The 13,699-nt window shown below is 36.1% G+C and overlaps 1 protein-coding gene across 8 annotated transcripts in view; it reads left to right on the top strand.

Moving 5' to 3' along the window:
* LMO3 (LIM domain only 3) overlaps nucleotides 1-13,436 on the top strand; it is a 73,199-nt gene extending 59,763 nt beyond the window's left edge. For all 8 annotated transcript variants that reach the window (XM_006034354.3, XM_006034351.3, XM_025216329.1 and 5 more), the window contains 2 exons: nucleotides 1,217-1,342; nucleotides 12,838-13,436. In XM_006034354.3, coding sequence (XP_006034416.1) covers nucleotides 1,217-1,342; nucleotides 12,838-12,943 — 232 coding nt within the window. In that variant the 3' untranslated portion in view covers nucleotides 12,944-13,436. The remainder of the gene's footprint in view (nucleotides 1-1,216; nucleotides 1,343-12,837) is intronic.
* Nucleotides 13,437-13,699: the final 263 nt, after the last annotated feature.

The following is a 13,699-nucleotide window of genomic DNA, read 5'->3' as shown; positions in this document are numbered from 1 at the left end:
CTGAATTTTCTACAGAACACCTTTGAATTCATTAGTTTAGAACTGCTTTTAATTTGGTGTTTCCCTTGAGAGCCATTATATTTTTCTGCTGTCAGCCTGATGTTGAGGAAAAAAGAAAACTGGCAGATGTGGCGTTTTCATCTAGTTTGTTTCATAGCTAAAAACAGCATTAACTGCTAAGCACAGACAGAGCATTACTTTTAATAATCCCTCACAACTATTAAGTAGTTTAAACAAACTTAGTTTCAAAGATTGCTGGTATGTCTAGCGAAAGTATTTTTTCTTGTTCATTATAATCCTCCTATGTTACAAAAGCATGCATATGTGTAGTTGTTTGTAATGTGTTTGCTTGAAAAGTATCAAGAAATCTTTAACAAAGAGAATTCTTTAAAAGTTTTTTTTTAATATATTAGTCTGGTAAAAATGCCATTTCAAATTGTTCTTACAGCATATTATATCTCCACTCCTGATGTGGCTATATATAGTTTACAGCCTCATTTACTTTAATGTGCTACCTGAATAACATAATCATAGCTATAACTATGGTAAAGGGTTGTAAGGTGCATGAACCGCTAATGCTTTCTGACGATTTAAATGACTTGTTCATAAAATGTTCTCTTAATAATAATGGTAAAGCTTTTAGCACTAGATGTCAAAAATGCGAAGAATATTGCCTTTTTCAAGTGTTATTTCTTTCTAGCTAAAATGTGTTTTAATAATAAATAGCATTGAGGCCAAGGTTATGTGGCTCTCGTATTTACAGTACAGTCCAAGTAGAAGGCTCTTACTACGTATTCAGACTGGTTGACCTCTGCTTGCTTATGGTTATGTAACATTCCTAATGTATTTGCCATTTCCTTGTTTGCTTGAACAAGATGTTTCTTTCATTAAGAAAGGTCAACTGAATATGTACCAAAGAAGAATATTTTTGTATATAACCAGCATATAAATTACTTCACAAGGTACAATATTATTCTGCTACTGTTTTATAAAGCTTTCCAGTGCTATAGCATTTTATCAGCAAATGGCTTCAAATGGAATTGTTACATGAACACTCGTGCACTGCTGAACATCAGCCTTTCCAAAGCAAGGTTTGCTGGGAAGTTGAATGACAGTCGCACATTTTTTATAAAGCCGAAGAACATAAGTATAAGGGTGATTTATTTTCTTGTCCGTTAACCATTTCCTGGAATCTCTCTCCTTTGTGTGTCTTCAGGTTATTTGGCGTTACAGGAAACTGTGCTGCCTGCAGTAAGCTCATACCTGCTTTTGAGATGGTGATGAGAGCCAAGGACAATGTTTACCATCTGGACTGTTTTGCATGTCAGCTTTGTAACCAGAGGTAAGAGGGCTCCCTGGTTTTATTCCATAGGCTATGAACTAAAATGTGTATTTATGTGTATATATAAACAGGAAAGGAATCATTGTCTTGCTCTTGAAACACAAGACTGGAAATCAAACCTGAATTCTTTCTTTACCATTGCCATGGGCACCTGTGTGACCTTGGCCAAGTCACTTGAACTTTTTGTGCCTCAATCCCCTCATCAATAAACAAGAATAATGATACTTCTCCTCCTTCTCAAGGCTGTCCATCAAGCTTAATTAATTAATATTTATAAAGTACTCCAAGATCCTTGGCTCTATCATTTATCATTATTGCATCCATTTTATTTAAATTCCTCGGCTTTGTCAATTAAATTTACTTTAAACTACAATCTATTTCTTTCTGTTAGTGTTCCTATCATCATTTGAATTACTGGGACACTATATTTATGTGTACACCACTATTCTTTGTATACTAATTCATTCAAAGAGGCATGAGCTTTCACGGGCTAAGCATACAACAGCTTCTCTGAACAGGTTAGTCTATAGTCTGTAAGGTGCCAGCGTGTCCTACCTTCTGCCAAACTTCAGGCTAACATGCTGCTCTCTGTTGTTATGTATCAGTGTTGGAATCCCAAGCCATATTTCTAAACCTTGTGAATTGAATTGCATGGCTTTGGTTCTTTTTAAAAATCTTAATCTATTTCCTTGGTGTGGAATCCTGTGCTTATGGAAGAAGTTTGTTTTGTCATTGATTTCTTCTGGGCCAGAATTATCACCCTTGGAAATTAAAGATTTAATTCACATGTACTATTTGTTGCACATCTTACATTGCTTGATGCTTTAGCACTATGATTTAGAGCTTGCATTTCTTTTACATTTAGTATAAAAAAAACACTGAAGGTAAAAGCTTTTTGGGGGGTAATAACAAGAATTTACCATATTCTAAAACAGTATTCAACAAAGGTAAATCTGGTCTTAAATAAATCATGCTAGCTTACCTCATCCTATATTGTATCATCCTATACTACTGTAATTATTAAAATAGAAAAGCAAGCATTTTTAGAGCAACATTAAATAAATAGCTGCTAAAATATAGCATGCTACAATCGCACTCTAAAAAAAGCTAAATTGACCTTTTTCATCACGTTTCATGCAAAATTAAAATATCAAACAAATAATAACCATTGCTTAAACTATATAATAACACAAAGTAATTATAGGTTAGAATGCTATTTACAAGTCCTATATCAATTTTGTCTCACCACAGAACTAAAAGGCTGTATTCAAACTAAAGGCTACTCAACCAGTTGAACCACTCAAGTAAGACACACACGCTCCTAAGTTCAGATTCTTAAACCTTCCCTATCCCTATTGCTGTGAACCACTATTCTGGGATCATTATTAAAGTGCCTAATATATTTCTGTTGTCCGCTTCATTTATTACATGCCATAATGGGGCTGCATATCTTTAGTGTTGGTTATGCACAATTAGCACTTAGTTATTGTCTTGTCACTTCAGCCCATACAAGACAAACTTCTTTAATGGAAGAAGTCAGCTAATCTTCATCAGTCAAGCAAAGCAGACAATTTTTGTTGCCCTGAATACAAAAGATGTTTTATGTTTGTGGTGGTACTAATAGGTTTGATTGGAGAATGTATTCTCCAAAAAAACTTAAAAGCATCATTGTTGTTATCCTTTTTATCACCATAAATGTAAACTAAATGTGTCTTCATAGTGTGAATACCAGACTGATGATCTTGGACAACTTACCTCTCGATTAGAAATGTGTACTGCAGCTGATTTTTAAATTGAGCACTTCAGTAGTGGCCTAATACAGGTCAGCTTTGATGTTATTGTATGTCTCATCTCTAAGCTTTCAGTCTAGTCTCTCATTTGGACTCGATGTTTTTCTTGTGCTTTGGGCAAACAGTACCCAGAGCACCGACATATTTATTAGGTGGGACACTCCAGTCCAAGCCTTAGACAAAGAACACAGGAGTTACTATATCTAACAAACCATACACCAACAAGTCTAGTCAGTTGCTGGTATCACGTCTCAAAGAATTTCGTATATTGTATCACATTACGCTGTCTGGTCCAGCCTCGATCAAGGTGTCTGGAGGCTATTAATCAATATACTAATAACGGACATTAATAAAATAAATTGTGAATAAGGTAATTTTTTCTTATTATTTTGTTAATCTGTGGCTAAGCTTTATGCCCTGAAGAGTGATGGTTTATGCTTTTCTTTTGTTATTATTAAATAAATCCTAATTGGTAGCCCTTCCCGCTATGCTCTTGATATCTTTTGTCAATAACTACTGCTGATTGGGCATTTCTTATTTGAAGAAATAGTAGTTGTAACTTTTTTGACTTTCATTTTTTATTATGTTCCTTTTCTCTTAGCCTGCTAAGAAAAATAGGAGTGCTAGATTGATTTCCTCTTATCATTAGTTATTCTGTACATTTCTGTCATCATAACCCTTCTCTCCTTATTATATTAAGCAACTCAGTCTTCAATTGCCATAGGACTGTTAATTTTTATCGTGACTAAAATTCTGTTCCTTCCTTCTTTGTTTATCCCAGGTATGTGAAATACTGTTTTTAAGCCAAATCACTAGGCCCGTCCTTTTCATTCAAGTATGACTGACAACTTTTATTATCTTTAGCATGATATGCTTTAAGATCAGCATATTATTTAAACACACACGCACACACTACATGCAGAAGTTTATAATGGAGGTAACACATATCAAACAAGTGTGTCAATTGTCTATTTTATCTCTTCCCTTATCCATTGTTTGTGGGGTTGATTTGGTTTGGATGGCTAGTTGGTTTGGTTTGATTTTAGTCCCATTAAATTATCAGCTTTTTGAGGCAGATTCTGTGTTCTTGCAGGAGTTTCTATTTAGAGTAAGTACTGTTGTAACTTACATACTAATATATACCATTCTTGACATGTGGTAACATTTTAGTTTTCAATTGCTGCTGTGAATTGAGAAGTAGTTTCTATAGAGCTATACCCAGTTTTTTTCTTAAAGGAACAGAGTTATTTAGAACCTGAAATGTTCAATTTGAATTGTACAAAATCATAAAAACAAGACTGAAACAGACCTCAGGAGGTTGTGAAGTCCAAAGCCCTGCTTCAGGTAGAATCACCCCTGTCCAAAACATCCCAGAAGAACACTTTTTTAACTTGCACGTAAAAACTTTGATTAATGAGGATTCCACGATCTGTCTAGGTAATCAGTTCCAGTACTTACCCATGCTCATAGGTGGAAAGTTCTTCCTATTATGTAACCTAAATCTCTCCTGCTGCAATTTAAGGCCATTGCTTCTTGTCTTGTTTTCTGTTGGCACAGAAAATAATTGATTGCCATCCTTTCTATAACTTTTTTTTGTATTTGAAGTCTCATCAAATCCCCCTTCAATCTTGTTTCTTCCATTTTAGTAATTATAATTGTTCCAACGTCATATGTCATGTTTTCAAAGCCTCTAATAATTTTTCTTGCTCTCTTCTGGGCTTTCCAATTTATTCACATCTTTCTTGAGATGTGGTGCCCAAACTGTAAAGAGTACCCTAAGTAAAGCCCCACCAGGGGTGAACAGAAGAATCACTTTTTATGACTTACATGCAAGACATCTGTTAGTGTATTCCTGCTTAATATTATCTTTTTGCAATATTAAGTTGTTGGTTTATATCCAGGTTCTGGTACACTGTAACCCTGAGTCTAAAGTCAAACCAAACCAACCAGTCAGTCAAGCAAAATCCCACAGATAATGGATAACCCCGAGGTCCTTTTCTGCAATATTGCAACCTAGTCAGTCATTCTCCAGTTTGTATTTGTTCATGTGCGTTTTCCTTGGTGTAACACATTGCACTTCTTATCACATTTCGTCCTTTTCATTTCAGATCATTTTATCAGTGTATCAACGTTGGGTTAAAATTTTATTCAGTCTTCTGAAGAGTAGCTGCCCCACACAGCTTGATATCATCCGCAGATTTTTACTAAATATGCACTCAGTCCCCTGCTCCAAATCATTAATGAAGATACTGAAGTTTGACTAATTGATTCTTTAATTCTCTGAGTTTTCATTTTCCTTTTTTTTTTTAAAGTGGCACTGTATTTGATGTTTTTCAGACTTAGAACTCATATAGTTCAGGTAAGATCCTATAGAAAATATCCAGTGGCTCTACTGATAATTTTAGCCAATTTGTGAAGAACTCTAGGAGGAGTCTGAGGAGGAACTCCTCAGGCTTTGCTGGTGTGAAAAAAAAAAAGCTTATCTAAGGAACTTGCTCTTTTCCTACTCTAGGCCAAGTACCTGTCTCTCCATCCTTGATAGTAATTGTGTTCATCACCTCATAATTGACCCTTTTTGTGAAGGCTAAAGTAAAAAAAGCATTAAACACTTCAGCATTCTCTACAACACCCATTATTAGCTTCCCCTTCCCATTCAGTAAGGAACCTACACTTTCCTTGGCCTTCCTCTTATTTCTAATAGACTTATTACTTTCTGTTATTTTTATATCCCTGGCTAGCTGTATTTCAATTTAAGCCTTAACCTTTTGGATTTTATCCCTACATGCTCTTACTCTGTACTCAGCCTTGTTTTTTTACTCAAGTCCAATGTTTTTATTCTACTATTCTTTCTTCCTTTCCTTGGGATCACAAACTCTGTCATTTAATGATCACTGTGACCTTATTTTCCTTGCACCTTCAGATTCTCAACCAATTCCTCAGTATGATTTAAGAGTCAAATTGAGAACAGCCTACCCCCCTGCATTGGTTTCTCCACACTCTCTACCAATAATTGTCCCTAACAACTTAAGAATTTGCTAGCCTGTCTGTGCACTGCTCTATTACCTTCCCAGCTCATATCATGGAAGGTAATGTTCCCATCAGTACTAGTCTTGTGATTTCTGCATTTCAGTTGATTACCTAAAAACAGCCTCACCTACCTCTGGCTTGGTTGTCTACAGTAGATACTTACCAAAACATCCTCTTCCTGTTTTTCCTCTTCATCCTAACCCAGAAGATTAAAATAAATTTAACTTCTGCTTTGTTTTAGATCTTGGAACAAGTGTATATATCTTTAGTATGCAAGGCATCAATTGCATCTGATAACATTGAATATCTTCTGATAATTTGTTCAGTTTTTTTCGGTCCCTCCGAAGTTCTTCAGGCTTCTTCAGGTCTGATGGATCTAAATAATTTTGTGTCATCTGCAAATGTTGCCACTTCACTGTTCAAGCTCTTTCCCAGTTTACTAATGAACATATTAAGCCACGTTACGTGGATCCTTGAGGTAATTTACTATTAACTTTTGCCATCATAAGTGACATAAAGAACAGGCGCAATGTTTGCGACACATATTTCTTTGTAGCTGACTTACTTTATTCCTATGTCCCTTCAGTTCTTTTGGCTTTATACTGGCTTATCTGTAATTTTTCACTGTTTTCTATTGTCTCCTATTTTGACCCTATAAAATAACACTTTATTTTTGTTATCAAAACCACTAGAAGTGTTCCTACAACATCCTGTGTGCTGAAAAGTTTTGTGAAATCATTTAGTTTATTCACTATATCCTTATTATCCTTAATTATTCCCTGGTAGCCCAGCAAATGTGTTTTATCCAATAAAGCATTGAGCTTGGTTGCTGCCTCGGTTTCCTCATTAAGTAGAGCAAACACTGTGTATATTTTATTTACAACTCTTCCTTTCTGGCTGATTAACATAAAGATAAAAATTATTTCTCCCAACCTCCTTAGTTGACTCACAGCCTGGGGGTAGGGTTCTTAACATTGCTCCCCTCTGAAAAGCACCAAGTAGGCTTGTGTTCATCCAGGTCTCTGTCCCAGGCTTGCCTTATAGAAGGTCTGAAGAATTACTCAGAATAAACCTTATCATTAGGTTTTACCTTGTCTTTGACTCTTTGGTCTTCAGAGGTCTCATCCAAAGCTCTTTGAAGACAAGAGAACACTTTGACTTAAGTGGACTTTACTATATCAGGGTCTAACTTCCCCTTAAGGTTTAAGGTTTAGCTACCTTTTAGTTTATCTACTCCTTTTGATTGGCCTCTGTGAGGCTAGCTTTCCAAAATTTGACAGATTCCTGCTTGATTTAAATAACTTTTTTTTTTCCTTTGCCATTTTTCTGTGCCACTTCTTTCATTCCCTCCTTGCCCTCTTTTCTTTTTTTAGGGGTATGAGTACCTTAAGGTCTCTGAGAATATGGCCAGATGTTCAGTTGCCACATTGCATATTTCCTCTCTCCCAAAAGTTTAGTAACAAAGCATGAATTTTTAGTATCTTCCATCCCTTGAGGATTCTGTGGTCAGTGTGATTTAGTGACAATCAATGTACTTGTTCATATGTCCTCTACCATGTCTCAGTACAATTTTTAACATCTCCTCAGAATAAAAGGCTTGTTCACCTCGCCTTAGTAGTAGCCATAGAACAATCAATTGCTCCAGGCTAGTTTCTACCAAACAGCATTTTTCAACATGAGAAATAGAAGCAAAAATAAAATAAACTTATGAAGTTCCATACCACAGAATAATGCTCCCCAAACATTGACCAGTAGTACGTATGTGTGACAGGTAATATTTAAGTTGAAAACTTTGCATTCTGGTTTGAGGCATATCTGTGCTTGACATTCTGGGCTAGGCCTGCTGATCTCCCTCATTCAGGTCTCGTACTCCATGAAGTTTCTATCTCCCTTTCTTCTCTCGTCTCTATTAAGTAGCCTGACAAAATAGACTCCATCTCACTTCGTTACTTCCTTGATAATTTCTGTCTACTTTAGTAGAGCAGTTTGAAATATACTTTACCACTCCCATGACACATCCCCAAATGACATTAAGCCTAGCCTTCCTTCATTTTGCTCCTTTTGGAGCATACCTTTTTGTTAACATGCTGCCATTAGCTTATGTGGCTCACTTTCATTCAAGTTATTCTCTCTCTATATCAGTAGACACTTTCATGTGGTATCACAGACAGCTCAGAGGCCTACATTACAGCACTACCAAGTTGCTTTTTTTTTGTATTGAACATAAGTAATATTATCCTCAATATAAAATTATGTCTGTTTCTAACTAAAGCATTAGATTCGTAATGCATCGTTTAAGTACCCAGGATCTCAGAGGTGATTGTATACATTAGCTATAATTATTTTTATGGAGACTACAGTTTAAGCACCTTTTTTTTTTCAAACCAACCAAACTTTTGATTGTTTAAAAAAGCATACCAAAATGAAATGCATCTTCTTGGGCTGCACCGAGTTAATATTTGAATAGGTCTTAGCATATATTGTATCATTTATCGCTGAAGCCATATAACCCCAGTCACAAATTAGATATGCTAGAAAACAGCCTTTGACAGGATCCTGTAACAAGATCTGTATCTTGTTTCCTACTTCTCACCATATCAAAGCCACTAGATTACTACTATAGGAGGAGCTTTCCACACAAGCCATCTTTGTTTCAAGCAGTGTTTCTCCCTTTCTCTTCAGATAACCCCAGCACTGTATTATGCAACCTTTAATGGCTGCTACAGGAAAGATGGAAGAGAACTATAAAATCACTCTGTGCTAAATGTAATGACCATTTCTTGGAACATAGGTTTATAGTTTGTGCGATACCCCAGCACACCTCTTTCCAACCAAAGTGTGGATAGCAGAGGTCATTTCATAATATAAATAGCCTTCCTTCTACCATTTTAAAATATGACAAGAGTTCTGAGATAGAGGTTAATTAGAATGGTCATCCCACTAAAGTTATAGACAAGTCTGAAGTATTATCATCAATTTATGGCCAGTAAGTCTAATCTGGCCTGTTAAAGCTGCCTACTGTATAATTTCCCTGTTCCACTTTGCATTCTTATTAAATGAATTGCACAAGGATTCAAAAAAGAAAACACTGTAAGACACCAGCCAAATGGTAGCAACTTTGCCTCATTTTACACTTCCAGCCTACTTGTCCTTTAATATAGAAACCCTTCTACTTCCATGCTTGACTGAGATATTGTGTCCCAGATTCTACTGTTTCTGAGCCACATTTCAGGGATGTAGGAGGGAATAACTAATTATTCCCTCAGCAATAAATCAGTCTGCAAAACTGGTCTAGAAAATTTCACAAGAATTTTGGCACTTGACTCCTGACCTAAACTAGAAGATTATAAATCTATTTTTTAGGGTCAGAAGTTTAGAATTAGGGGAGGAGCTTAATTTTTCATATAATCAACTGATTCTTTTTCTTTGGCCCTGCTAAAGTATTGGAACACAGTATCACTGAGTGTAAATGTGGCTTCCGTAGAGTATTTACTTCTCTGTCACTAAAACCAAATTAACTGATTTAACTCTGAGAAGCAAAGCCTCCTCTTCCACACCCCCTTGCAAACATGTTCATAACCAAATTTGTAGAACATGCAACTCAGCACAGAATTGAATTTAGTATCTCAAATAACAAAAGTTTCTCCAAAAGGATAAATAGTAAACTAGTCATGATTTAGCGTGGGACACGGAGTGTCATTGGGTCCAACTCATTGATATGGCTAAAGGAAAATGTAATGGAGCACATCAGTATTTAGAGTGGGGGGAGCGCAACCTTTTTGGCAGGCATGCCACAAATTAGCCCCACACATTCCCCAAATGCCACCATGATCCCCTTTACCCTCCTGATCTGCTCTACTTTATGCACCCATCCCTATTTGCTGCCTGTCCCTTCCCCACTCTGCCTCATGCCACCCACAGAGGCTGCCCATGCTACTTGTGGCACACATGCCACAGGTTGGCCACCTCTGGTCTAGAGCATTCAGAAAGCGTGTACTAACTTCCTCCTAGAACACAGCTGTGCACTCTTTGCAAGTTATGCTTCCTGTGCCTTTGGGGCTGAAAGACAAAATAGAATAGCAAGGGGATTTTGTCAGCTTGGAAGGAAACAGCAAAAGCTACAAGGAAAAGGAATGTGCAAACGGTGCAATTTAAGTAAGCTGCGCTTAGCAATGGGTTTTCTTTCTAGTAAATATTTTAACTGAATTATTATTGTAACCTCCGTATTACATTGGACCACAAAGAAATACACCTGGATGGTTTTGTGTTAGTGCATTCTGTGAGCCAAGCAAATGTGACCATATCTCCTTCTAGTGGCTGACCCATAGAGAATGACTGCTTGCTGCTTACACCCTTCAAGTGGTAGGCACTTGTGTACTGAGGTTCTGGCTCCTATGTCCATCAACAGCTATTTGGACAGCCAGGGACTTGTTAAGTAGGATATTTTGTTCATAACCTTATTTATTTTATCAACAGCATAAATACTCATCTCTTGGCAAATGTAGATTAATTCCCCCCCCCCCCATTAAAACGTTCTTTTCTTTAGAAACCCACGTATATGCCAATATCAGACATTATCCCCTATATAACATGAAGAGCTGCAGTCACATCTAGTTCTAAAGCAAAAAGTTCACTGCTGAGTGTAATTAAGTTTTAGAAGGGTGTGGGGGCAGTGGGAATGCTTTGGGAAACTGGAGTAACCTGACAAGAGACTACAGTCATTCATTTCAACAACTCTCCTTTTCAACTGATCTACTCAAAACATTCTGCTGGCACTTGAATTAAATATAGTAGAGTTGCAGGAAGAACTGTAAATCATTTAAATAGTTTTGACCATAAATAACTTGAAGATTTGAGGACCATTCCATAATCTGTATTTTCAATCATCATCATCAGCAGGCAGTAATCCCAAAGAAAAAGAATCACAAATAAATAAACCAATTTTCTTTTAAAAGCAAAGCTAATTCTTTTCAATCCACTTTTTTATTACGCTATTTTCCCTCTATCTATTTAGCTAGCATAAGGATAAATTTCCAAAGCTACCCAGTTGGAAAATAAATGGGTTCACTGTTTGTCTAGTATTCCAGTCTTTACAAATGTAAATCAGTCCAACTGCTACTCATTTAAAACTCCAACTTCACAAAACATTAAAGGGCTGCTTTCAATACACAATTTAATCTGTGACAATTCACTAAAATTTCTGCTTGACCATCATTAGAAATTGACTATCTGATAAAGAGAGACCACTATCAAAGGTCATGTGGGTCAACTTGTGTAATTATATGTAGTTTTACTGGGTCAGCTACAGCAGACACCACTATTTGAAGGTTAAATTGTTACAATTAAATACATATACAGCTATTCCCATAGCTACTCTATAGTTAAATCTACCATAAACAACACACGCGTTTATATCTGACCCTAACTGTGTTCAAGATGTCACTGTTTGGAAATTATACAAAAAAGAACATTATAATCTGTTAAACATTAAACAATACTTTATATCACAAGATGCATAATTAGGTGGTGGAAACTGATTTCCTTTATCCACATCAGTGCTAACAGGTTCGTTTAGGTTACTTTATTTAATTGCAACAGCGTGAGCAGTGGCTCCCAACACATTTTATTCCTGGAGAGTTTGCCATAAACAAAAGGGATATGACCTGGATGCCCAGTCAGTCATTAGCGGAACTTTTTTCTGTACACTGGGCTCCTCTGAGTTGTTGCCTGGGGCCTTTAAAAAACACTTCACTTTGTATATAAAATGTGGTCTATTAACAATCTGATAGGCACACAAACTTGGATTGCTTAGCTTGAAGACGTTGTTTTAACTGAGTCTGAAACTTGACAGCCCACCAGTGTCACCATGCTTTTTCCATCCATCTGAGAAAAATCAAATAAAATAATAGTGTCATTTTATTAGCAGTAAAATGATTCTGAGACACTTATTAGAAAACTAGGATATGCGTCCTGATATATTACAAAATGGGAAGAAATTATTTTTTAGTAACTAAATTTATGGTTGATTCCTCCAGGAAAATCTGTATTGTATGTGTGCATGTACATAAATACACACACGTGTGTGTGTGTGTGTGTGTGTGTGTGTGTGTGTGTGCACGTGTGTACCCACTCCCCCCATCCAAACACAGATGGAGTGATAGAACAGTCAACTGGTATACAGTGTTTGATCTTTATAACGTGTATTATTTTATGAGACATAAATGCTATTATTTGTATAATATGTATAAATAATGTTAAATAATTAAGCGTTCAGAAGCCTATGATCACTTTTTGCCCCTCTGATTTGTGTGGCAGAACTACAATTGCTTTTCATTCAACTCACTGGACTTAGATATTATTCTGTTTTATCTATGTGGCTGCTATCCAAGACTCCCATGGTCTTCAGTGGATTTTGGATGAAGTCCTTGGCTAGGGGAGTAAAATCACTTGTGTGCACTGAATTTTGTGGAAGGCATGCAATACATTCTGATAACAGCAATTTCATAGTGGGGCTTTTCCGTATTTTTTTTTCCAAAACACTACGACACAGACAACAGATGCAAGCTGCATTGTTCCTACAACACAATTGTGCCTGCCTGTGGTACAGCCTTTGGCTTTAATATCACAACAGTTTATTCTAAATACAACCTTTTCCTGTCTCTCACTCTTTTTTTTCAGATTTTGCGTTGGAGACAAATTTTTCCTAAAGAACAACATGATTCTGTGCCAGACAGACTATGAGGAAGGCTTAATGAAAGAAGGTTATGCACCCCAGGTTCGCTGATCTGATGCCACATCGTTAAGAATATAAAGCACTATGTTCTTTTATCTTTTTTGCCCAACATGTATATAAGAAATGACACAGGAACCTACTGAATAGCGTAGATATAGAGAAACAGGATGGTTGCGTGGAATAAAAGGCGGACTGCGTATGTATGTAGTGAAAATTGCTCCAGTTCAGAGTTGAATGTTTATTAAAAAGGTACTGTATATACTGCTGGATTTTTTGCTTGCTATTGTTTTTTTTTCTTTTTGTGTCACTTGGCATGAGATGTTTATTTTGGACTATTGTATATAATGTATTGTAATATTTGAAGCACAAATGTAATACAGTTTTATTGTGTTACCATTTGTGTTCCTGTTTGCTTCTTTGTATTGTTGCATTTAGTACAATCAGTGTCTAAACTTACTGTATATTTATGCTTTCTGTATTTACCAGCTATTTTAAATGAGCTGTATCTTTCTAGTAAAAAAAGAAAAAAAATTAAAGAGCAAATCCCAACATTATGCTACACTTAGAGCTTAAAAATACTATTTGAATTAAAACTATTTAAAATAATAATAATTCTAGCAGGAACCACTGCTAATGATACTATGGTTAAGGGTCTATCAGCACTTCTGTATAAGCCTCTATTTTTCAGGGGTTAAGCCTCACCTGTTTAATTGCATAAGTTTCCTCAAAGAGCACTTTTATTTTCCTACAAAAATGTTGAGAAATAAGTTTGGCTGTTTATGGACATGTTTTAAAAGGTGCAAAAAC

This window comes from Alligator sinensis, unplaced genomic scaffold (genome assembly GCF_000455745.1).
Source record: "Alligator sinensis unplaced genomic scaffold, ASM45574v1 scaffold963_1, whole genome shotgun sequence".
In the NCBI taxonomy this organism is placed as follows: Eukaryota; Metazoa; Chordata; order Crocodylia; family Alligatoridae; genus Alligator; species Alligator sinensis.
The sequence above is the reverse complement of the archived record's forward strand: the minus strand, read 5'-3'. Positions and strand labels throughout refer to the sequence as shown.